Source organism: Oryctolagus cuniculus, chromosome 2 (genome assembly GCF_051225735.1).
Source record: "Oryctolagus cuniculus isolate XC-2025 breed Fujian yellow rabbit chromosome 2, ASM5122573v1, whole genome shotgun sequence".
Lineage (NCBI taxonomy): Eukaryota > Metazoa > Chordata > Mammalia > Lagomorpha > Leporidae > Oryctolagus > Oryctolagus cuniculus.
Genome location: NC_142868.1, coordinates 17753978 through 17780070, shown reverse-complemented (window position 1 = coordinate 17780070; position 26093 = coordinate 17753978). Strand labels below are relative to the sequence as shown.

Below are 26093 nucleotides of genomic sequence, written 5' to 3'. Positions count from 1 at the left end.
GCCCTGCTCCTCTTCTTCCACCCATTCGGGAGAGCAGGAGCTGCCTCGGTATTGATGGCCAGGCCCGCCCGATCAGAGGCCCTGATGGCTCACTGTGTGCCTGGACTTCTGACCTACACAAGTTCGAGCTAATCAATGGGTGTGAGTTTCGCCATCGTGCAGCAACAGAGAACGAACAGCTGCTAAGCCGACTTCCTTTACAAGGATTTCCTTCCTTGTCCTTTAAAGTCCTTCTCAATTTTTGTTTCACAACAAGGCTCAGAGTGTTTTCTTGAATCATTGTACTTCTCATCAGTGTTTAAACTGTGTATTCCCTTTGCCTCAGTGACACTTCCTGCTTGCTGAATTGAACACTAGGATCCATGTGTCCTGTGAGTCGCTGAGGTCTGCTTTTGTATACTTGCAGTTACTCCTGGCACTCAATAGTTGCTTCAGTAGATGCTGAATTAATGCGTACTAGGTCCTCAGGGAGAATTTCAGCTGAAAAATCAGACTCAAAATCCAAGAGGAGCTTCAGTATGATCCCAGTAGAAAGCTCCCCATTTGATTAAAATGCCAAATAAACTTGCTTTTATTTTTATTGTACTCATATATTAAGTGTCTGGTGTTCTGTATGATGTACATAAACCTTGAAAAACAAGCTCCCTTTTCTCGTGAATCTAATGTGTTTGTAAGATAAGATGAACTGTTACTTAGTAAACTGTTTTTCATTTTAGAAAGAAGTCTCACATGGCATTTAAAGTCCTTTAGTTTCTCTTAATGATCTAAACTTTAATTTAATGTTAACTTCCTTCGTTTAATGCTAAAGCAGAAAAATAGGTTGTTTCCTTTTTAATTTGTGACTTCTAAATAAAGAACACAAGATAATAATAAAAAAGCAAGCCTGTGTTTGTTTTTTAAAAATGTTAGGCGTTTGATTACAGTGCCTGGGAACTTGAAAGGTTATTTAATGAACCCCATGAGGAGTTACTGGTGCCAGTATACGCAGGTGATGCTTGTTGTTCTAATGTAATTACTATGGCACCTCGTAATCTCAAGCATCCGTTTGATGATAAATTATATTGTGACTGCATAATAGTATGTTACCTGTTTGTATCCTGACTTGCTGTCTCATTTTAAATAATTATTCACCTTGCAGACACTGAAACTGGAAATGCTATTGTGTAGTGCTTCAAGAAGGCAAGACTGCATTCTCTACGCTGAACTCTTTCTTCATTTACCAGATCCATAGAAGAGATGTTAAAACCATGTCATAAAAACACCCACAGATTCTCATGTCTGTTTGGAAACAAAGAGAGTCGTATTCTTTATTATGGAAATTTTCTGTACATACACCCATCAGTGTGCCTGGCACATGGAAGTCTTTCCAAGTCTGTCTGCAAACTAATTTCCTCCTGGTTTGTCCTTTGACTTTTGTATGAGTATCTATTATATATTTCTGTTTGTGTTTGGATGTGTGTGTGTATATAGATATATATATTTATCATTTTAACTAATTTTTGTTTTTTAAAGACATTTTAATGAAATATAGTATGTATTCCAAGTAGTACACATAAATATACAGCTAAATGAGTTTTTTTTTGTCCTCGGAGCATTTCATAACCAACACCCAAATAAAGAACAAAAACATTACTGGTACCCTAAGATTCCTCCCTTCTCCCCCTCTATTCCTTTTTTTCTTTGACATGCAGAGGAAGAGTATATTGTCATCTACATGATATGTTTCAGTGAAGCAATATTTATAGCTAAATACTAAATGATAGGATATCCACACAATTTTTCTACTCCCCCTATTTCGCAGATAAGAGAAGTGATTTTTCATTCTGGGTCTTAGCAAAACGATCTCCAGTTGTATCCATGTTGTTGCAGATGTTGGGATTTCACTCTTTTTTATGACTGAGTAATATTCCATCATGTATGTCTGCCACATTTTCTTTATCCAGTCATTAGTTTATGGACATCTAGGTTGATTGCATGACTTAGCTATTGGGAATTGAGCTGTAATATACATGGAAATGCAGAGATCTCTTTGATATGCGGATTTCATTTCCTTTGCATGCATTTCCAGTGGTGGGATAGCTGGGTCTTATGGAAGATGTATTTTTAGTTTTCTGAGGAGTCTCCGTGCTGTTCCATATTGGTTGTACTAGTTTGCATTCCCCAGACCCGGCAGTGTTGTGTAACCATCATCACTGCCTTCACCCAAAATCTTTTCATCCTCCCCACATAGACTCCGCCTGTTAAATAATAACCCAGTGTACTCTCCTCCCTCCAGCCTCCTGTAGCAACCACTCTACTTTCTGTAGAGACATTTCCTTTAAGTCCCTTCATTATTCCACCCTCACGGTTGCGGTGCAGGGGGAGGGTTGCTCCCCTTTTTTTCTGGGGATTTTTATTGTTGTATACTCCGGGTGCCTGCATCGTGGCTCGGCCTGCTGGGCCATCAACCAGCATGCACTGCTGAGTAGAATGTTGACTGTTTTCTAGTTACGAAGTGTGGTTGCTTGGATCTTCAGAAGTGGTCATGAGGAACTGCTGTAAGTGCTTGGTCACACATTTTGCATATTTGCAGAAACTTTGTGTTCTCCCCTGGCAGTGGTCACTGTGCTTTACAGATGAGGCTTTTAGTGACTGAGAGGCTAAGGAACAGGACCAGAGTCAGGAATTTTGTGTGCCAGGGTCTGCTCTTGTGATAGTACATGCTGGGTAATTACTGGAGGAGGACAGAGACTGTGACCCAAAACAAAAATTAGAGGTGCCCGTCAGGGAACAGAACCACCCCTCGATCCCCAGCAGGTCCCAGCCCCTGACTCCTGGATGTTGGATCAGAGTGATGAATAGTTGTGCCCAGGGTGTTTAACAGAGTTCCTGGCATGTGAGCTTGGGTTAATGCATTTTAACGGGCACTCCCATGTGTTACCCTGTTGAGTGAATGGTCAGTGAGATTTTAATGTGGGTGTTTGCAGACTCTTAAGTAGAAGTGTTAGCACCCCTGCATGAGGGGGAAGGAGTGGGCTGGAAACCAAGCTGTCCTCTAATCACTTAGCATCCAGAGAGGATAAGGAGAGGACCAAGTCTCTGACTTTTAGGACATAATGCTTTACATCCTCCTAAGTGGATGTGCATACATTGAACCACATTGGTTTACTTTTTCTTCATTCCTCCCGAAATCTGTTGAAAGTAAGTTTTATAACCATGAGCACACCTGTCGCAAAGCTAGGATATGAGAAAGGTGCTGTGGTCAGTGTGGAGCTGAGCGGGCAGGTGGGATCAGATGGATGGCACAGCAGCACAGCCACACTGCACAGTGCACACAACCCATGGGGAACCAGAGCCAAGGAACCAGAAAAATGGATTCTCCTAATGATGCTGGAAGACTCCAAGAACTGAAACTATGGGGAGTGTCAGCAAAGTAATGAAGGGTGCTGGGCCAGAAATTTGTAAGCCTGGAACAGCTGCTCCCATTCTGCTCTCAGAGTCTGGCTCGGAAGGCTAGAGTTTGCCTGCATCACAAAGCTTTCGAGCTCAGTTGCTTGCTTGCTTGCTTGCTTTTTTCTATAAAGATTTATTTATTTATCTGAAAGGCAGTTTTGGAGATAGATGGAGAGACGGAGGGAGGGAGGGAGGGAGAGAGAGCGAGCTCCCATTTACTAGTTTGCTCCCCAAATGACTGCAATGGCCCTGGCTGAAGCCAGGAGCCTGGAACTCCATCTGGGTCTCCCACATGGGTGGCAGAGACCCAAGCACTTGGGCCATCCTTTGCTTCTTTCACAGATGCATTAGGAGGGAGCTGGATTGGAAGTGGAGCAGCCAGTGCCCATATGGGATACTGGCATTGCGGTTGATGTCCTTACCCACTATGCCACAATGCTGGCCCCTCAGCTCTGTTTTAAATAAAGTGGCAGGTTTTCTGGATGAGTGTAGCAGGAAGGGGCAGTTGTAGGAGCCCTGGTATCATTTGTGTCTGTACCCCCAAGGATTGGGACTTCTGAACCTTGACATAAAAGCAGATTTGTCGTGCATTCACTGTTATTTGTGTATGCTGAAGGATCCTTATGCAGTGACCAGTACCTGTCTAGCCAGCCCCATGTGTGTAAGTCTAAGCAAACAACCAAGAGGCATCAGACACTTGTGGAAAATATCAACAGAACAAGATAGCGCCAAGTCAGTCCACTAGAATGGGAAAATAATTAATACAGGAGAATTCTACTTCATAGTTTGGGTCCAAGAGAAGAGCACACCCAAGGGACAGGAACAGTTCATGGGAAAGGTAGAGAAAAAATGTCGCTCCCCCTCTTCGCGGAGGAACGACACAGGACCCTGCGCTGTTCTTTTGTCTGCTCGGCCCTTCCCGGGTTTGCTGCTGGTTCTTCCTGGGTTGGCTGCCGTCCCTCCACCTCTGTGGAGGGGCGGGCCCCCCTGCCACTTTCCCCACTTCCGCGGGGGAGCGGCACACCGCCGGCGGCTCTCTCGGGGGCTGCTCAGATGTTATCCGGATGTTCCCCTTAGATGTTCCTCGTGCATGTTGTCTCTCTCCTCCTTTGTAGTCCTCTTCCACCAATCCTAACTCTGCTACCCACATGCCGAGCACGCTGCTCTTCTCCAATCAGGAGCAGGATCAGCTCCTGCAGGTTATTGGTCAAACTGGAGGCAGCTGTGTAGAAGCTGTTTACTCCTCTCCCAGCGCCATATTGTGGGAGAGCAGATGCATAGAATAAGTCTTAATTCCAGTAACTTAGTCTAGTCCGAGTTGCTCCCCACAAAAAAAGAGGCAGTTTTAGAGGTTAACAGTGAGATTAACATGTTAAGAATTGCTGCCTTGGGGTCCATAGTTGGTCCAAAAAGCAAAATGAATACAACTCAGAACTTAGAAAATTAGCGGTCTGGAAAATTGAGCAAAGGACTTATTCTAAAATTCACAGCAAAAGGATTAGAATGGGAATTTTGAAGCCGGACGAAAAAATGTGAAGAATGGATATAAGGGGAGGTGTCCAAGTAAGTGACAGATGGACGAGGAAAAGGCAGGCTAGACACGGTGATGCTTCAGATGCCACAGCAGTCAGATGCTTGCTCGCAAACAACTGTTCAGGAAGAGGGCCCGAAAGGGCGATGGAAGAGCTGCTCTCTTCCCACCCCCACAAAGTGCCCCTTCATCCATGCCTCTGTCGCCCCCAGGCTTCCCAGTCAGAGCCCTCCTGAGTCACATACCCATTTATGTTCTGCATAGATAGCATTTCATGCAAGCTTTCAGTATGATAGTAGTTCTAACAAGAACTAACAAGAAATTCGGAGAGTAAGAGTAGTAGATAAGAACGTTTGTGTGTATTTTTACCCAGATTGACCTGATTTTTCTATTACTAAGCGTTCCACTCCTTCATCGGATGTTTTTTCTTTCTGCATATGCATGTTGAGTGTATTTTGAATCATTTCAGAATGTATCCCATCCATCATCATTGCAGAGCTTCCGTAAAAACGATCTGCACTTTCCCTGTAGCATCTTTAGTCACGATCCTGCGATTCTGCCATCAATGAAGAATATTAAAGGTTTAGTTTGCATTTTTTTTTACTTGGTTAACTTAATGAGCTTGCTCTGTGCATTTAATCACATATCACTGGAATGCTAGCTGTTCCTCTGGTACGAAAGTTGCCTGGCAGCTTACGGGAGACGTGAGCTGCGTGAATGATAGTTCCTTGTGACACGCGAATGAGTCCCTCCAGCCTCTTCGAAATGTTAACTTCCGAGAGATTTAGCATTTCTCTTCCTTTAATTACTCTGACTGTCAGATAATATGCAGTCTTCTATTAAACAACTTTTTATTTCTGTGTCGTGCCATAGCGAGACCTTAATGTATAAACAGTAAGCCATGATTAAGGATCCAGATTCAACTTAAAGTTCAACCACATTTTGGGTGTGTGCCAGCAGTGACAACTACGGATCATTTCCTAACTTCTTCCTTTCCCAACCACTAGAAAGTTCTTTTGGAAATGGTCTTAACGTGGTCTGAATTCCAGAAGGGTTAAAATGTGGGAAAAGTATCCTAGGGTATTTTCATATTAAAAGAAGAGAGAAAACTGGGCTTATTCTGTCAGAATTTTTGATCCTTCCCCTCTCCCAAATCCTGTGAGCCTCAGAGAGAACACAGAATGCAAACAGGATAGAGGATTGGTACCTGGATACGGGATGTGGTATCATCATGTCCTCTGGGAAGGATCCAAGAACACAGAAACAAACCTAGCCACTTTTTTGTTTTTTAAATTTATTTGACAGGTAGAGTTATAGACCGTGAGAGTGAGAGACAGAGAGAAAGGTCTTCCTTCCGTTGGTTCAACCCCTGAATGGCCGCTACGGCCTGCGCTGCGCCAATCCAGAGCCAGGAGGCAGGTGCTTCCTCCTGGTCTCCCATGCAGGTGCAGGGGCCCAAGCAGTTGGGGCATCCTCCACTGCCTTCCCGGGCTACAGCAGAGAGCTGGACTGGAAGAGGAGCAACTGGGATTAGAACCTGGTGTCCATATGGGATGCCGGTGCCTCAGGCGGAGGGTTAGCCAAGTGAGCCACGGTGCCGGCCCCTGCCACTTTTTTTTAAATCTTATTTATTTGAAAAGTAGTGTCTGTGAGAGTGAGAGTGAGAGTAGGAGAGAGAGAGAGAAGGGTACCTATCTTTCATCCAGTGGTTCATGCCCCATGTGGCCACAACAGCTCAAGCTGGGCCAGGCTGAAACTGGAAGCCAGGATCTCTATTTGGGTCTCCCACATGGGTGGCAAGGACCCACACACTTGGGCCATCATCTGCTGATTCCCAGGTGCATAGGCAGGAATCTCTCCTGGGAGTGGAGTAATTGGGACTCAAACTGATAGTCCCGATTTGTTGCCTGGACATTGCCTGTGGAGTATGGGGCTTTTGTTTAAAAACTGAAAATGGAAGGCCAGTGCTCTGCCGTGGTACGTTAAGCCTCTGCCTGTGGCGCTGGTTCAAGTCCCAGCTGCTCTACTTCTGGTCCAGCTCCCTGCTGATGGCCTGGGAAAGCAGCAGAAGATGGTCCCAGAGCTTGGGCCTCTGCACCTGTGTGGGAGATCCAGAAGAAGCTCCTGGCATCAGTTCAGCCCGGCTCTAGCTGTTGCAGTCATTTGGGGAGTGAACCAGCAGGTGAAAGACCTCTCACTCAGTCTCTCCTCTCTGTAACTCTGTCTCTCAAATAAATAAATAAATAAATAAGTCTTAAAAAAAAAAAAGCTCAACTGAAAATGGGGGCGAATCCTCCAGACTCAGCAGGTGGGATTGTCAGCCAGCTGCTGTCTTGCATCATGGCCTTTCCAGAAAAGAGATCTGGCTACATATCGCTTCTGTACCAGGCATTCCTGGAATCTCAACTGTTCCTCTTAGTCTGAACGTGGACCTTTGTGAGTTCCCTAGCTTTCCTTGTTTTTTAGTTTTTTTGTGTTTTGTTTTGGAGAAGGGAATAATACCTGTGCCATGGAATTCTTGAGAAAGAAGAGTGAGAAGCTGGACCACACAACCACTCAAATATGCACCAGGCTGTTTTCTTTTGTAGAGAAGCAGTGATGGTCAGATTGGAAAAGAGCTCTGTAGTTTATGGATTTTACCTTGTCATGGGAGACATGGTAAATGCTCAGATGCCCAAACAGAATAATTTCATAGAATGAGAAGTGTTGTGAGAACAGGGTAAAGTGGGGGCAAAACATTGTTTAACATACAGGGACCAAAGAATGTCACTCAATTTTTTTTTTCCCCAAATGAGTGAATGAATGCGTCCAGCCAGGAGGAGGACACTCTGCTGAGCAAAAGTAACAAATAATGCTGATAACAAAATGGGTATCATTGCTGATGCCAATTTTAAAATAAAAGCAATTTTAAAATAAAGTCTGTTCAAACCGATGGAAAGTTTTGAAACTCACTGGATCTTCTATTATTCTTACTTGCTAGGAAGAACTAATTTAGGGATTAGTGCTTGATTGGCATTTACCCAAAAGCAGAGAAGCAGCTAGAGAGAGTAAAATCAGAGTTGGCAAAGCTTTTCCAAAAGGGCAGTTAGTAAACACTTCAGGGTTTGCAGGCAGAGAGTGTCTCTTGTGTTCCTACTTCTTACCTCTGCCATCCCAGCACAAAAGCAGCTGGGGACAGTATATGGACACCTGGGTGCATGTTATTTATGAACATTGAGATTTGCGTTTTGTATTATTTCCATGTGTCTAGAAATATTATTCTGATCTTTCATCCTTTAAAAAAATGTAAAAGGCGGAGCCAATGCTGTCCTGTAGTGGGCTACAGCCTGCAGTGCTTGGCATGCCCTAAGGGCACTGGTTCATGTCTCTTCTGATCCATCTCTCTGCTGATGGCCAGGGAAAGCAGTGGAGGATGGTTCAAGTGCTTGGATCTGTGCACCCATATGGGAGACCTGGAAGAAGCTCCTGGATCCTGGCTTCGGATCAGCTCAGCTCTGGCCATTGCAGCCTTTTGGGGAGTGAACCACTGGATAGAAGACCTTTCTCCCTCTCCCTCTTCGTCCTCTCTCTCTTCCTCTTCTCCCTCTCCTTCTCCCCTCCCCTCCATCTCTCTATGAGTCTGCCTTTCAAATAAATAAATATTTTAAAGTATTAAAAAAAAAAAAGCCCTTTCTGTGCCACCAGGGCTCTGAAACCCATGGTGAAGGTTTTTTTTTTTTTAAGATTTATTTATTTATTTATTTATTTGAAAGAGTTAGAGAGAAGAAGAGGCAGAGAGAGAGAGAGAGAGAGAGAGAGGTCTTCATCTTCTGGTTCATTCCCCAATTTGTCGCACTGGCCGGAGCTGTGCTGATCTGAAGCCAGGAGCTTCTTCCAGGTCTCCCATGCGGGTGCAGGGGCCCAAGGACTTGGGCAATTCTCCACTGCTTTCGCAGGTCATAGCAGAGAGCTGGATAGGAAGTGGAGCAGCCGAGACTTGAACCGGCACCCATGTGGGATGCTGCCACCTCAGGCAGTGGCTTTAACTGCTATGCCACAGAGCCGGCCCCTGGGGAAGCTTGTTAAAACCTTCTGTAGGAAGCGTGGCAAACTCCAGCCTCACAGTGTCAGATGAGCAGGGACGCTGTATGCTTGGGGAAAGCAGAGGGATGACAGGAAGTGCCGTGGTGTCAGTGGCAGACGGAGCTGATCTAGGAAAAGGCTGAAAGCAAAAGGTGTTGTGCAGAGGCTTGCGTGTGTGGTAGCCAAATGCAGGTCTGAGAGCATGTCGGCTGCTAAGAGATGTGAGAGGAGACAGGGCTGAGCATCCAGGTCCAAGCTCTATCTTCCGTTTTGTTGTGACAAGAAAATCTTACCATTCACTTCGTTTGGTGACGCTTGGCCTTTTGGGAGGAAATGACTGTAGCCATCAGTAAAATGCCTTTTGTGGGAAAATCTGTTTCAATATAAAGTAACAGCCAATCTCTGAGGTCACAGCTTTAAAGAAAATAGGCTGGTTGGATTTGGCCAGCCTCTGCACTAGAGCTTTGGACAACACTGCGTGTTGGCAGATTCTGGTTCATTTTGGAGGAGTTGATGTTCCCGATCTTAGCTTACCACAGGGGTGTGTGTGTGTGTGTGTGTGTGTGTGTGTCAGCCATTTGTGGCTAGTGCCTCACCAGGCTGAAAGCATAACCTGTGTTTCTCTTGTCCATGACAGAGAATAGTATAGCCCTCAGGCACACTTTAGAGAAGTCTGGCGGTGTCAGACGGTGGGTTGTATTATGTGAGCTGGTCAGACATTCTCAGTCTGTAAATACTTGCTGTGATCCTCTGAAGGAATACCTATGGAGCCGCCTCTCTCCACATCCTCCCCTCTGTCCTCGTCAAGGTGTCCAATTTTGTAGAAAAACATCCCATAAAACTCCTATCACTGGAACCCACGTGAGTGATTAGTCCTTAGCGTTTACAAACAGTAGTGGGATGAATCATTTTGTTATATATGATACACAAATATATAACATGATGTGTTTTACACAGGGATGAGGGTGCTCTGCTCAGAAAGTTTGCTGAGAAATCAAATTAAATGTAGAAGTTTGTTTTGGTGCAAAAACTCTTTTTGCTGCCATCTTTTTCAAACATGGAAAATATGTGCTGTGGAAAAAAAGATTTCATAGATTAGCAATTTTTTTGTGCCAAAACAAAGTCAAACTGTAAATTCCATTTTTCATGAATTTCTTGAAGTACTCAAGAGGAATTAGTAGAGCAAATGTTATATATTCCCGGGTACTTCTGCCCTGCATGGTGCTAGCACTGGTTTATAGCAAACTTTGAGGGGCTGTTTTCCTCAGAATATAAAATGTTTTACATTTCTTCCCATTCTGATGTTAAGTGATTTATGGTTTCTTGTTTGAATCTTAATTTACGTCTGTCTCATGATGTGGATGTACTTTCTTTCATATAATTATGATCTGTCGGTGTTCATGTTTATTGATCTGTTTTGAGGATTTTTTTTCTTCAGTAGAGATTTTTTTTCTTAATTTTTTTTTTTTTTACAGGCAGAGTTAGACAGTGAGAGAGAGACAAAGAGAAAGGTCTTCCTTTTTCCATTGGTTCACCCCACAAATGGCCGCAATGCTCGGCGCACTGTGGCCGACGCACTACGCTGATCTGAAGCCAGGTCTCCCAGGTGGGTGCAGGGCCCAAGCACTTGGGCCATCCTCCACTGCACTCCTGGGCCACAGCAGAGAGCTGGCCTGGAAGAGGAGCAACCGGGACAGAATCCGGCGCCCCAACCGGGACTAGAAACTGGTGTGCCTGCGTCGCAGGCAGAGGATTAGCCAAGTGAGCCATGACACTGGCCTTTTTCTTAAATTTTTAAAACTTTTATTTTTTATTTGTATGTATCTCATAAATGCAACATTATGGACATAGTAATTTTTCCCACCTTATCCTGCCACCTATTATCTGCCCCTCTTCCTGCTCTCTCTCCTGTTTTATCTCAGAAAGAAAAAAAGAAAAAAAAGAATTAAAGAAAAAGCAAAAAAGAATGAATGGAATAAAAAGCTAAGAGAACTGTTCCTCTATGGTCTATACAAGGGCTAATCTATGTTATTGCTCCTTGAAAGTGATTTCGCTTTTTTCCCCCCTTCCTTCCTCTCCTTTCTTTCTTTCTAGAAACTTAATTGTCTTTAAAGAAGAATCCAAGGATGATGCATCTTTGTGAACTCTTGGACATAACTATAACTTAACGAGACATAATAATATCCTTCATTTAATACATTGAAAGGAAGCGATTCTTGAGAACAAATTTTACTGCTAAGTTTCATGGTGCAACTCTTTGGGGACAAAGAAGATGCCTTGGCAGTGAATGCACAGTGACTCTTGTTTATTTAACAAGGAACACTCTTAGGAATGACATCAGTGATCACCCAAGCCTCTTGACATGATATGCCTTGGCTAGGGAAGCCTTTTGGATCCACGAGCTTGACAGGGCGTAAGCAAAGTGGAAGTTTTCTCCTCCCTTCATCAAAAAGTACATCCTTCTTTCCACTGGGGTCTCACCCACAGAGATCCTTTAAGTAGGACATTTTTTGCTGGAGTGTCTTGGCTTTCCATACCTGAAATGCTCCCCCTGGGCTTTCCAGCCAGAATGGAGTGCCTTAAGGGCAGATTCTTAGGTCAGAGTAGTACTTAGAGTGATCGTCATTCTATGAGTCTGCTGTGTGGGCTACTTTCCATTTTGGAGCCTTCACTCCCTTTTAATTCTATTATTGTTTTCATACACTTAGTCCTATTTATATGATCACTATCACTTGATCCTATCTATATGGTCACTTGACCACTTAATCTTATCCATTTGGTCTTTATTACACTTAAGATGCTAATTTTATCAGCCACTTAAGAGATTTTGGGGTCCTATGGCAAATTGTTTAGCTGTACCCTTAGAAGTGAGTCTATAGGGAAGTATGTAGGACTATACTGAAAAAGTTCTTTTATATTTGGGAAATTAGTCTTCTGTGTCTGATAAGGAGTTATATGTAATTCTCATTTTTTAATGGTGCCAATGGATTAAAAATCAAAAGTATTTGAAATGTACCATCTTAAAATGTCACATTTACTTTTCCACATTCTGAAACATTCTTAGCTATTGTAGCTTGGAACTCTGTCTTCTGCTTTTTTTTTCATTTTTCCTTTCTTTGAGCCCCATTTCCATCTTTATCTTTCCACGGTCTTTCCTTCTCTTGTAAGGATACTTGTCCCTGAACTTCGAGCCTACCCATGCCAGGATGTTTTAACCCTGGGAGTCCCTGTCTGACCTTGATTATGTCTCTAAGCAGCCTTTGTCTGGATGCACTCACATTCACAGGTGTGCATTCCGGTCACCTTCACAGGTTCCAGGTACACATGTCTTTGAACGTGCTATGGCCATACAGTCCATTGCCCTAACGGGATTTTCCCTCTCCAACAGTTGATGTCAAGAATTATATTCCTCATATTTGATCCTAATGTTTAATACTCTTGCTATATTTTTAAATGCATCTCAAAAGGAAAATGATTTTGTGCCTTCTGCCGTGCAAGGTGTGGGTGCTGTATTAGCAGCTTTCAATAATTGGCTCCATTCTGGGACTTAACAACAGCAGGCTGCTGAGAATTTCTAATACTCAATTTTTATTTCTTCTGCTTCACAAACTCTTGATTTTTGTGGAAAAAAAAAAGTCTAAGTCTTACTCCTTTTTTCCTACTTCGGCCTGTGTAGGAGAAACTTAGTCCTGTGTTAAATGAGAAGCAGGGAACATCAAATCTTCCTTAGAGTGTTTGAATTCAAGAGGCATAAGCCCAGAATAGCATTCCTGAGCATTGTCTATAGATCATGTGGTGTTAACGTCGTTAGTATAGAACTGAATTGGGTACATATAAGCTTTACAACCTTGGTCAAGCTTTATATTTTTCATTTACTTACCTCCTAGGAAGTTTGAAATTCCAAAGATGTCAGCAAAATATTGATTATGAGTGGGTTTTAGGTTTATAATGATGCATAATATTATGCAGTTGCTATTCCACGGACTCGTTTCAAAATTGAGCATAAAAGCTGTCTGCAGAGTAGATTTATTCCTACTGATTCTCTTTTCTTGCTCTGAGTCCTTAAGCACGCCGTGTAATGTGTAGACTGAATATATTAACTTGAGGTTGTAAACTATATTTTTAAGGTTACGGTTACAACTTTTTAAGTGTGATGAAATGTCTTGGTTTTTACTCTTCTCAATAAAATCTATCATTTATTGTACTGAAGCTGTTACGACGAGCAAATGACAGTCCTTTTTACTGAGGCAGTGCTGAACTGCATGGGTGTGACTCAGCCACTACCCTCCTACTGTTTCGCGGCTCCTTCCAAACCTGGTTTTCATTCCTCACTCAGAATTGGGACTCAAGACACCGGGCCGGGCAGTTTGTATTGTGTTCCTTGATTTCCTTATTTTGGGCTTAGTGGTTGTAAATTCTCACTCACCGTGAAGTTCTCAGTAGTGTTGCTCAGGAAAACAAGAGCAATTATAGAAAATTAAATGAGGCTGGAAAGGATCTTGGTAATCATTCTACTCTAAAAAAAGGTCTAGGCTTTTTTCCAACTTAAAGGGGAAGCTGAGCTCTGCCTAGGAAAGTGATGTGATTGTCACATACAGAGTCATCTAGTCCTGGTGGGGTCTTGATTAAAACCCATGGGGCCAGCTTTGTGGCTCAGTGGGTTAAGCTGGCAGCCTATATGGGTACTGGTTCCAGTCCCTGCTCCTTCACACCGGTTCCGTTCAGCTCCTTGCCCGTGTGCCTGGGAAAGCAGCAGAAGGTGGCCCAAGTACCTGGGCCCCTGCCACCCACCCGGGAGACCCGAGTTGAGTTCCAGGACCTGTTTTCAGCCTGGCCCACCTCTGGCCTCGAGGCCATGTGGGGAGTGAACCAGATGCGAGGTCTCTCTCTGTACCACGCTGCCTGTCACTCTAAGATGAATCTTAGATATTCAACTTACAGACACTGACTAACTGTATGCATGTCCGTAGCATCCTTTTTCCTTATATCAAACTTAGAACTGTTTAATGTTCACTTCTTGTCCTTTGACTTTTGATTAGGTGTGATAGCTATGATTTAAGGTGTGACAAGTTGCCCAAGTGAGTTATTTTAGGTGGTTTCTCAAAGAAGGAATGTGGCTCCCTTTTTTTAGTGCTCTCACAAATTCCGGGCAATAAAGGATTTCTTAGAAGTCCTCATGGGTTTAAGCATAATATGCTAAATTACTTTGATGTTGAAAGTATGTACAACTTACAGTTTTTTTTCCTGTCATTTTTTAGGATTCTGAGTAACAATAAAATATCCGAATTGAAGAATGGCTCATTTTCTGGGTTAAGTCTCCTTGAAAGATTGTGAGTATTCTTTCATTTTTGTCTCTTAATAAAAATTGAATATGTCCAGCATTTTGTTAGTAAAAATGTCAAGAAATTAATTTTTAAAAATAAGAAATTACTTAAAGCAGAGATCTGTAGACTCCTGTAAATGGCCAGATAAGAAGTAATTTTGGTTTTGTGGGCCGTATGGTTCCTGCCGTAGAGACCATTCTGTCCCAAGCAGACACCTGTGTTCCATATCAGAGTGCCTGTGTTCCATATCAGAGTGCCTGTGTTTCAGTTCTAGCTCCTCTGTTGCTTCCAGCTTCCTGCAAATGCACATCCCGGGAGGCAGCAGGAGGTGATGGCCTGCAGTTCCCTGCTACCCACACCGGAGACCTAGGTTGAGTTCAGTTCAGGGCCCAGCCCTGGCTATTATGGAAATACAGGGAGTGGGCCGGCGCCGTGGCTCAATAGGCTAATCCTCCGCCTTGCAGCGCTGGCGCGCCGGGTTCTAGTCCCGGTCGGGGCGCCGGATTCTGTCCCTGTTGCCCCTCTTCCAGGCCAGCTCTCTGCTATGGCCCGGGAGTGCAGTGGAGGATGGCCCAAGTGCTTGGGCCCTGCACCCGCATGGGAGACCAGGAGAAGCACCTGGCTCCTGCCTTCGGATCAGCGCGGTGCGCCGGCCGCAGCACACCGGCCATGGCGGCCATTGGAGGGTGAACCAACGGCAAAAGGAAGACCTTTCTCTCTGTCTCTCTCTCTCACTGTCCACTCTGCCTGTCAAAAAAAAAAAAAAAAATACAGGGAGTGAACCAGCAGATGGGAACTCTCTTTGTCTTTCTGCCTTTCAATCAATAAAATAAATAATAACTTTTAAAAATTGAAAAATATATTTGAACTTATTATGATGCAAAAATGTGGAAACCCATGCAAAGTTTTTCACAGTATGCATTTTCCACGAAGTTTTTGAAGACCTCTCATACTGAGTAACAATGTTTATGTGTAATGAATGAATTAATGGAATGGACATGTCTTTCCAATAAAGCTTTATTTACAAAGCAATCTCTGGGCCATAGTTGCTGACCACTGACTGAAAGCTTAGATGCTGTTTTGAAACTCTGTATCATGAAATGTGTATGCCTTCTAAGAAGTCACATAGAATTTTTAAAACCTGACAGAGGGAAGCACTCTTGATAAACTTTGTTTTATTCAGAGTTTCTGTGCAGTAATTTTTTTGTTGTTGTTGTTAGCAGTTAGTTCTGGTTTTGCTTGTAATCTAATGTGTTCCAGGTAGGGCTTGTGTGTTGCTTTGTGAATTTGAGGCAGTGCTTAGAGTGCTGTTCCAGGATCATGTTTCAAATTCCTCTGTTCCTCATGCAGTTAGGATAAAAGTTCCGGATACACAGGGGTTTCACACTGGATGTCTCTTGCTGTGAAGTAGCAAACTGTCCTTGGTTTTCTTATTTCTCTTTGCTCTGCGTCCACTTCTCTCCGGGACCTTTCCTCGGCCGTTTCGCAGGCAGACTTCTGCAGTGCCTCACTGCTTAGGAGACTGACGTGTTACGTAAGCATAGCCCGTCTAGAGTTCTTCATGCTTTATGCATGCCCTTTTCATTGAGATCAGATGGTTTAAAGTTTGGTTATATACGAATGCATGCCCTCACATACACAGTCACTCATATTTATAAGTGGATGCATGCCCACAGCACACACACAGCCATGCGAGTGTATGTACAGAGACACACATATACAGGCATTTAAAAGCGTTTTTGGCATACCAGTATTAATTCTTGGATTTTTTTTCTTTTTTTTTACATTTACATATCCCTGTCACATCCTGTCCAGTCCATGTGTTTCTGAGGATGCTGACTGCACCCGCCTCTCCAGGCCCAACAACTTTGCACACGTTCCACTATTGCTGTTTCAGGAGTGGCCGTTTGACCTGATTATGATTGAGTGCAGATGTTCTTGCGACTTTTGAAAAGGGATTTCCTCACCGTCTCCAAGAAAGAAGGTCATGCCCTGACAGAGCAGCCATCCTGCCACCAGCTGGGGCCAGAGCCAGCTCTCTGAGGGTGGCAGGGATGCCTGGGAGGATGTAGCCTGATGTCTCTGAGCTGTTAGGGTTATGTGTGGTTTTCACTGTCAGGCGCATTATACGTGCCCACTTGATCACTGGAGGAGTCAGCGTGGTGCTTTTCTAAAAGCAAGGATGGCGGGTGCTTCTGGGTTGTCATTTGCTGTGTTTTGGAAACATTTTGCTTCTGGTCCCCGGGCTTGATGCTGTGCACGTAGACCATAAAAAGTGTAGGCAGCTTGGCTGATGCTCTTAGCTGCACTGTGAGCTGCCACTCTTACATTTGTTTTTTATTTTATTTTATTTATTTATTTATTTTGTGACAGAGTGGACAGTGAGAGAGAGAGACAGAGAGAGAAAGGTCTTCCTTTTCCATTGGTTCACCCTCCAATGGCTGCAGCCGGTTGATCCGAAGCCAGGAGTCAGGTGCTTCTCCTGGTCTTCCATGCTGGTGCAGGGCCCAAGCACTTGGGCCATCTTCCACTGCATTCCCGGGCCACAGCAGAGAGCTGGACTGGAAGAGGGGCAACCAGGACAGAATCCGGCACCCCGACTGGGACTAGAACCCAGTCCTGGTGTGCTGGCACTGCAGGCGGAGGATTAGCCTATTGAGCCGCGGCACCGACCTCTTACATTTGTCTTTAAGTTTCCTTTGTCTTTGACCTGATTTCAGCCATTTGTTGATGGTTACAAATTAGCTTCTTAAAAAAAAAATTAAGCCTGTTTACTTGAGAGGTAGACAGTGGGGGTGCTGGAGGAAAGAGAGAGAGAAAGAAAAAGAAAAAGCTTGTATCTACTGGTTTATTGCTCAAATGCCTATAACAATAACAGGCTGGACTGAGACTAAAGTCTGGAGCTGGGAACTCCATCCAGGTTTCCCACATGGGTGGCAGGGACCCAACAACTTGAGCCATTGCTGCTACTTCTCAGAGTTTGCATTCCCAGGAAGCCAGAGTCAGGAGCCTGGGCCTGAAATCAAAGCCAGGCACTCTGGTGTCAGACATAGGCATTGCATCTTAATCTGCATCTTAACTGCTAATCCAAATATCTGTTCCAGGCAGCTCATTTAAATTCTTGTTGCAAATATTCATGCCCACATTGTTCTAGTCTGGGATTTGTTGATGAATCCGTAGTTAGCAAATTGATGACCTATTTGAAATACTAAGGATAAAGAAAATGTTTAACAGGAGGTGAATACTGAGAATGCCAGTACTGCACTATATGCTAGTTGGTATATAGGATGAGGAAAAATTGAAGGCAACGCTTAAAAGTGAGAGCTTTGCTCCTGCTGGACAAGAGGAGTGGGGTATGGTGAAAGCAGACAGGCATGTCAGGTATAAAGGAATTTGAACTTACACTGCTTTTGACCAGTGCCGTAGTTGGACCAGTGGCTTCGGATTATGTGCATCAGAATCCCCAGGGGAGTGTGTTACAGCACAGGCCTCAGAGTTTCCCATGGGTGTTGAGCTTGGGCTATGGTTTTGTTTTTCCTGTTTTATTTGAAAGAGATAGAACTAGATCTTCCACCTGCTGGTTTACTCCCCAAATGCCTTCAATTCTGGGGTGAAGAGGGCCCAAGTTGGGAGGCCCAAGGGAGCAGCTCATTCCAGGTCTCCCACATGGGTAGCAGGGACACAAGCGTGTTAACCCCTCACCTGCTGGCTCCATGGTTGTGTACTAACAGGAAGCTGGAATTGGAAGTGGAGCCTGGACTGGAACCTGGGCACTGCGATAGGGGATGCAGGTATCCCAGGCAGTATTGTAACCACTGTACCAATTGCTCACCCCAATCTATTGACTTTTGAGATGGCTGTGAGATTTCCAAATGTAGACATGGAGTTGGGTAATGCTATATGCTGTCCAGAATGGAAAGGAGGAATATATCTGGGACATAGGTACACATTGGAGTCCAGAGACTTAAGCTAATTCAGTGTGCAGCAATGCTGTTGCCTAGGGTAGTGTGGTGTGAGGAGAAGAGGTGAAGCATCAGATGTTGGTGATCAGGTGACTGTGGTGGGGATGTCTTTATTCAGCAAATAAGCACGGAGAATTCCTGGGTGCTAGGCATTTCTCAGGTGAAGAAAACATGGCTTACAGTGTAGCGATAGAGGAAATAGACAATAAAGTAATTGGGGGAGGCATGGAAGACAAATTGTGACAAATACCGTGGAACAAAACCCAGTGGGGTTGGGGGTGGGATGTGGGCTCTCAGTGTGGACTGAGGGTGTGCTACCCTGGGAATGGCAACACACACCCAAGGGAGCTTAGCAGATGGCTGCAGAAGCCTGCATAGGCCCTGCTGTCACATCTAGCAGGAGATGTTGTGTTTGTTCCATGAATCTGTTTTTTTTTTTTTTAATATTTATTTATTTATTTAAAAGAGTTACACAGAGAGAGGAGAGGCAGAGAGAGAGAGAGGGAGAGAGGTCTTCCCTCCGATGGTTCACTCCCCAATTGGCCCCATTGGCTGGAACTGCGCTGATCCAAAGCCAGGAGCTTCTTTTGGGTGTACCACATGGGTGCAGGGGCCCAAGGACTTGGGCCATCTTCCACTGCTTTCCCAGGCCACAGCAGAGAGCTGGATCAGAAGTGGAGCAGCTGGGCCTCAAACCGGCTTCCATATGGGATGCCGACGCTTCAGGCCAGGGTGTTAACCCGCTGCGCCACAGTGCTGGCCCTGGAATCTGTGTTTTGTGCCCTTGACTCAGTAAGCCTACACAGTGAAGCTGTTAATCTTGGATAACAGTAGTTTCCATTGGTCTCCTTAGCAAAACACTCATATTCATCAATTTAAACATTTGCACCAAAATAAACTTAATGCTATTTTGCACATACATAATTGGAGTTCCCTTTTTCATTATTATTATTAAAAATAGGAATATAAAAATTATGATTCTTAAAGGTTTCTCCTCAGTTGTTTTTTTTTTTTTTATTTAATTATTTCTTTATCTGAAAGGCAGAAGCAGAGAGAGAGGTAGAGCATCTTCCATCCTCTGGTTCACTCCCCAAAGGGCTGCAATGGCCAGAGTTGGGCCGATCCAAAGCCAGGAGCTTCTGGTTCTCCCACGTGGGTGCTTTCCTCTGCTGCTTTCCCAGGTAATATACAGAGAGCTGGATTGGAAGTGGGCAGCTGGGACTCGAACTGGTGCCCATATGGGATGCTGGCACTGTATGCAGCATCTTTACACACTCTGCCACAGACCCAGCCCCTTCCCCTCCATTTTTAAAATGTACTTTAAAGAGCTATTTTTGGAGTTGAGACTTTTACATCTGTTATACACACATTCTTAGTTCCACTGTCTGTAGCCATCCTGCCTCTCTCCCTTGCTTCCGTTCTTCCATCCTTCTTGCACTTCCTTTCTCGTTTTACAGGAGTATCATTCTTGTATTGTGTTATCTATTCAATTACTGGAATTTAGTGGCATTCTGTCCCCACAGACCTATCTGCTCAGTGTAGCGTTGCCTGCTGTTCAGTGCATTTGTTTGTTGTTGTTTTTTAAAGATTTATTTATTTATTTGAAAGGCAGAGTTACAGAGAGAGATCTTCCACCTGCTGGTTCATTCCCCAAATAGCCATAATGGCTGGAGCTGGGCTGACCTGAAGCCAGGATCCAGGAGCTTCTTTCTAGGTGACCCATGTGGGGGTAGGTGACCAAGCACTTGGGCCATCTTCTGCTGCTTTCCCAGGTGCATTAGCAGGGAGATCAGAAGTGGAGGAGCCAGGACTTGAACTGGCACTCATCCTGGATGCTGGTACCACAGACAGTGGCTTTACCAGCTACGCCACCGTGCTGGCTCTGCACTGTGAGTTCCACCCCTGAGGCTGTCCTCGGAAATGAGAGATGAGGACTGCCTGCCCTGGAGCTTTGGAGTCAGATTTCCTGGCTCCCAGCAGAGTCATGGAACTGCTTTGTGACCTTGTTTTGGAGGTGATCTTGGGACCTGGGCCAGCTCGAAGGCCCAGTTGCGTTCTGAGGAGGGTGGCTCCGGGAGGCAGACGGAACCACCACGGAGACGGCCCTGCTGCTTGATCCTCTGGAGCGCCCAGAGTTAACCTTCTTTTCTGATGCAGCACTTTTGATCCGAGGGCTCTGCTGCATGCAGTTCAAGACTTCGTATCTGATGCCTGTTGTACCCTTTTGCAAAGGAGTTAGTTCTTTGACCAGGAAGTGTTAAAATATTCCTTCAGCTTTGTTAAAAAGAATTCTTGTGCCTCCTTTCATTTATGTTGTAATGATCTAACATGTTCAGAGTTAGCCATACATCCTGAAGCTCACCAGGGAAGGGGAATGGGAGAATATGACCATAAATATCTTTTGGCAATACCTGATTAATAAGGCTATCATTAAGTATTATATAATATGTCAAGAATTTCTTGTTATTAAAGAAAAAGTGCATCTTTAAATCATTTTACAGTACTCAGTTATTCATGAGCGGTATTTTGTAGAAACACATGCAGTTCATCATGGACCACAGATTTATGTCCTGTTTCAGCTAAATCAGTTCCTGTTGCAGACACTGTTTAAAATTTGAAAAAGGAAACTCATGTTTTTAAAAAAATGGAATTGACATTGTATATTTCTATTTGTAGAGTGTTTTAGCTTATGCAAAGCAAGGAGGAAACAGATGGGTTGAGTTTTCTCATAAAATCATCTTCTCTTTGAGCTGTGGGATTGAGGTCAGTTGGGGAATTGGGGAGGGGGAGATAGGAATAAAAGTTGGACCTGCTGGCTAACTGTTACAGAGTTGGGGATAGGGACCAGCATTGTGGGATGGTGGGTTAAGTTGCCGCCTGCAATGCTGCCACCCAATGTGAGTGCCGCTTTGAGCCTTGACTTCTCCACTCCTGATCCAGGTCCCTGTTAATGCACCTGGGAAAGCAATGGAGGTTGGCCCAGATGGTGGGGCCACTGCACACATAGGCGAGACATTGATGAAGTTCTTGGCTTCTGGCCCAGCCCTGGCAGTTGTGGCCATTTGGGAAGTGAACCAGTGGATGGACTCTCTCTCTCTGTTTCCCCCCTCTCTGTAACTCTGCCTTTCAAATAAATAAATCAAAAAAAGCTCAGTAATTATTAACAACTTGTATCATTTCCTTCTGTACTGGACTATGCCTACATTTATATGTGTTTGCTGAATTATTTGCCAATGTTGTGAGCTCTACCTTTGTGGAGAAACACAAATGATTATGATTAAGAAGTAGCATTCCCTACAGTATCTCACTTTAATGAATAGCCTAGTGATTTTATGACTAACCATAGCTTGAAAAATATATATACTTTAGCTTTTTATTTGTTTTCTTGATTTGAAAGAGAAAGCTCTAATTCTCTGGTTTGCTCTGTGAATGCCCCCAACAGTCAGAATTCAGCCAGGATGAAGCTGGGAGCTGAACAGTCAGCGTTTTCCATGGGTGGCAGGGACCCCCGTTCTTATGCCATCGCCTACTGCCTATCAGGGTATGCACTGGCAGGGAGCTGAAATTGGGGGCAGGGCTTGGGACTCAAAACCAAGGCACTCTTTTTTTTTTTTTTTTGTCAGGCAGAGTGGATAGTGAGAGAGAGACATCCAAGGCACTCTTAAGTTCAGTGCCCACATTCAATAGGCCAAACACCTGCCCCCAGTATTTTTTTTTTTGGTGCTTTTTTTTTAACTTTTATTTAGTAAGTATAAATTTCCAAAGTACAGTTTCCCCCCAGTATTCTTATATAAGTTGATGGAATTGTGTGTCTCAGGTGTGGTTTATTTTTCTACCCATTTAACCATATTCTGTGGCCCGGGCTTGTCCCCTCAAGTCCCTGTATTGGAGTCTTAACCCCCAGTGCAACAGTGTTGAGAGGTGGGGACTTTAAGAGGTCATTAAGTCATCACGAATGGGTCGGTGTTCTTCCTGTGGCACTGGGTGGCTCTTGATGAAAGGAGTTCGGGCCCCTTCCTTTTGCCCCTTCCGCCTCTTCCATGCTTCCTGCCGCTGTCCCTGTCTCTCTGGCTCCCCCTAACTCTCATATGCACGTGCGCGTCCCCTTACCTTCCACCGCCCATCTTGGGGTGTCTGTGCACTTGGGGTGCAGCCCCTCGACTTTAGGCTTCCAGCCACCAGAACAGTAAACAGTAAATCTCTGTTCTTTGTAACTGTCCCACTCACAGGTGTTCCGTTAGAGCAGCACCGAGTAGACTTAAGTCACCATCCCTCCACCTGCTGCGTCTCCAGCGACTCCCGCTCTTGTGGAAATTGTGGTCTCTCCATGACGACAGTGTGGGCATCAGGAGGGGAGTGTGATGAGAGCCGCATCAGGGAAGGCAGGGGCGCTGCTGCTCACAGCTGTTTGTTTCTGGAGGGAGGAATGGTGTTGAATGCAAGGGCTAAAGAATGAGGGAGAGTTAGCCAGGCAAGAGAAGCAAGGTGGAGGTGAGGATGTGGGGAGGGGAGATGGAGATGTCGGGGACAGGGAAACCCATATGCAAAGATCCTGAGGTCAGAAAAAAATAAATGATCCTTTCTAGAAAGATCACACAGTGTGACCGTTGCTGAGGAGTGGGAGAGTATGTGTGAGGGGCAGCCGTCAGTGCGGAGTGGAGTGGGTGCAGCAGGGCTGCGTCTGAGGGCCTCCTGGTGAGTTACCAGAGAAGCTCTGAGCTTCTTCAGAGTGTACTGTGAAGATGTTGGAGTTTTTAGCCAGAGCAGAGACATGACCAGGTTTATGTTGAGAAGGTCACTTTATATGGGGAATTGCTGAGAGAAGCAAGGACCCAGTGAGAACTGAGTGTGTGTGTGTTGTGTAACCAGAGCCGTGATGGTGTGGATGACCCACACAACAGAGATGGATGACTGAGGCTTATGGGGAAGGCTGCATTTGCCATGTGGAGTGATTTTTTTTTTCAGTTACTTTTCAAACATGCAGAGGAGATGAAAGAAGAGGATCACCAGGCCTGCACCTTGATTGCATCCTGGCCAGCATTTTGACAAGTTTCCTTTGTCTGTCTCCCTGTTGCTGTAGGGATAGATTTTGTTTAAATCCTGGCCAAGTGTTAACATCGAGAACTTGACCAAGGTTCTTAACTCTTTCTGTACACTGGTTTCTTCACTGGAAACAACACCACCTCTTTGCCTGATTGTGAGACTCTAATGGGCGGATATGTGACAGACACCTGCTCACTGGATTTAGTGATGCGTGTAACTGAGGCGCCTGGAGTTGGCACTGGATTTCAGACCTGGCTGGACCCAGGGGCTCACCATCCATTTTCTTTTCCCTTCTATTGGCTCCATCAAGCAGAAACTCTGCCACTGTGGTAAGAGCACCACTTATAGTCCCAGGCCTATGTCTTGAGCTGTAATCAAACCAGTGGAAATGGCCATGACTCCCTGAGCCCGCCGCACCCAAAGACTTAGGTTTAAGTAGCCAAGGTCTCATAATCATGCCATTGACCAGGGCCAGGGTTGTTTGAAAGACCTGGGCAAGCTGAAGCCAGTACCTCATCTGGAGCAATGATGTTAGTATTTTTTTTTTTTTTTTTTGACAGGCAGAGAGGAAGGTCTTCCTTTTGCCGTTGGTTCACCCTCCAATGGCCGCTGCCGCCGGCGTGCTGCGGCCAGCGCACCGCGCTGATCCAAAGCCAGGAGCCAGGTGCTTTTCCTGGTCTCCCATGTGGGTGCAGGGCCCAAGCACTTGGGCCATCCTCCACTGCACTCCCTGGCCACAGCAGAGAGCTGGCTTGGAAGAGGGGCAACCGGGACAGAATCCAGCGCCCCGACTGGGACTAGAACCCGGTGTGCTGGCGCTGCAAGGCGGAGGATTAGCCTATTGCACCACGGCGCTGGCTGAGTTAGTATTTTTTTTTTTTTTTTTTAAGATTCATTTTATTTTTATTTGAAAGTCAGAGTTGCAGAGGCGGGGCAGGGGAGGAATGGGGGCAGAGCTGGGCTGATCTGAAGCCAGGATCCAGGAGCCTTGTTCTTGGTCTCCCAGGTCAGGGCAGGGTTCCAAGGACTTGAGCCATCTTCTGCTGCTTTTCCAGGTGCATTAGCAGGGAGCTGGATCAGAAGTGGAGCAGCCAAGGCTTGAACCAGCACCCATAAGGGATGCTGGTACTGTGGGTGGCGGCTTTACCCACCAGCCCACCATGGTGCGGGAATTTTGAGAGCAGTGTTTGCACCATATGGAGAAGCAGGGGCACTTCCCTTCACATTACAGGAAAGCTGCCAAAACCAAAACCAGCTCCTGAAATGTGCTTAGGTCAGCAACTGAACATTAAATAATTGATGATAATCCTGAGTATTGTCATAGTCACATTATGGAATCCTTCATAACTGCTACGTTTTCCCACCTCTACCTACCCTAAGGTTTTTGAATGAGTTCTAGTCTGTTCCTTCCTGGTATCTGCCCTCAAAAATAGAGTGGGCAGCAGTGTCTCCTTAGGTGTCGGCACTGGTTGTCACTGCTTGGTCTGTGTGCTGGCAGGTTGACATTGCCACACCAACACCTTCACTTGCGGCTCCCCAGATGAGGTTTGGTCAGGTGATTTGTCTAGACGCATCCCAGAAGGCGCTTGTATTTGTGAGAAGGAAGAGCAGAAAGCCAGCATGAGGGTAGGCATTTGGCCTAGGGGTTAAGATGCCCACATCCCGTATTGGAGGGCCAGGGTCTGCTGCTGCACACCCTGGGAGGTAGCAGGCAATCCCTCAGGTAGTTGGATTCCTGCCACCTACGTGGGAGACCTGTATTGAGTTCCTGGCTGCCTGCTTTGTCCTCTGCCCATGCTGTTATGGGCTTTTAGGAAGTAAGCTGCTGGATGGGAGCTGTCTTTCTCCTCATCTCTGCCTCTCAAAATTAAATTAAATTAAATTAAAAAAAAACTGGTGCCAGTGCTGTGGCATAATAGGCTAAGCCTTCACCTGTGGCACTGGCATCCCATTTGGGCACTGGTTTAAGTCCTGGCTTTCTGCTTTCGATCCAGCTCTCTGCTATGGCCTGGGAAAGCAATAGAAAATGGCTCAAGTCCTTGGATCCCTGCACCCTCGTGGGAGACCGGGAGGAAGCTCCTGGATCCTGGCTTCAGATCGACACAGCTATAGCCATTGGTGTTACTTGGGGAGTGAACCAGCAGATGGAAGACCTTTCACTGAGCTCTAACTCTCAAATAAATAAAATCTTTTAAAAAAAGAAAAACAATTAAAAGCAAGCAAGCATGTAATGCATTACTGAGCAGTCCTTGCTGGTGGGGAGCACAGCTTAGACCCCCATTCCCTGGAAGCTGGACTGTGGACTGTTCATCTACTCCTCTCCCTCATGGAGGGAGGGCTCTTTCCAGGGTCCTTCACGCCTTTCACTTGCTTCCTAGCTTCATGAACTCAGGAGGTGGCCGAGAGAAGAGCTGCATGTAGGTGTGTTGCAGAGTAGGCACCGCCATGTTGTCAGTACCATTTGGTCCCCAGGACAGGTGTCCTGGAGTAAGAACTTCTGGGGCCAGGGCATCATAGCAGGGAAGTTGCTTGCTGCAAGATTTTTCTCTGTGGAAACTGCTGCTCCATCTTTTTAATCACAGTTAAGAAGAGAATTTAAAAGCCAGCTACAAGTCCCAAGAGGCTAGGATTTGTGAATTTGCCTGAATATCGGCTAAGACCTTTTGGTCCCATTTTGGTGAAGCTTCTTAGTTTTTTCAGATATTTTCAGTTGCTTTATTTAATAAATGTCTTGCTGGC

At 45.1% G+C, this 26093-nt stretch overlaps 1 protein-coding gene across 1 annotated transcript in view; it reads left to right on the top strand.

The window, feature by feature from the left end:
- The window catches only part of ADGRA3 (adhesion G protein-coupled receptor A3), a 139144-nt gene that overhangs the window by 23288 nt on the left and 89763 nt on the right, over positions 1-26093 (top strand). Inside the window, exon 2 of the mRNA XM_008274595.5 lies at positions 14284-14355. Within this exon, the coding sequence (XP_008272817.4) occupies positions 14284-14355 (72 nt within the window). The remainder of the gene's footprint in view (positions 1-14283; positions 14356-26093) is intronic.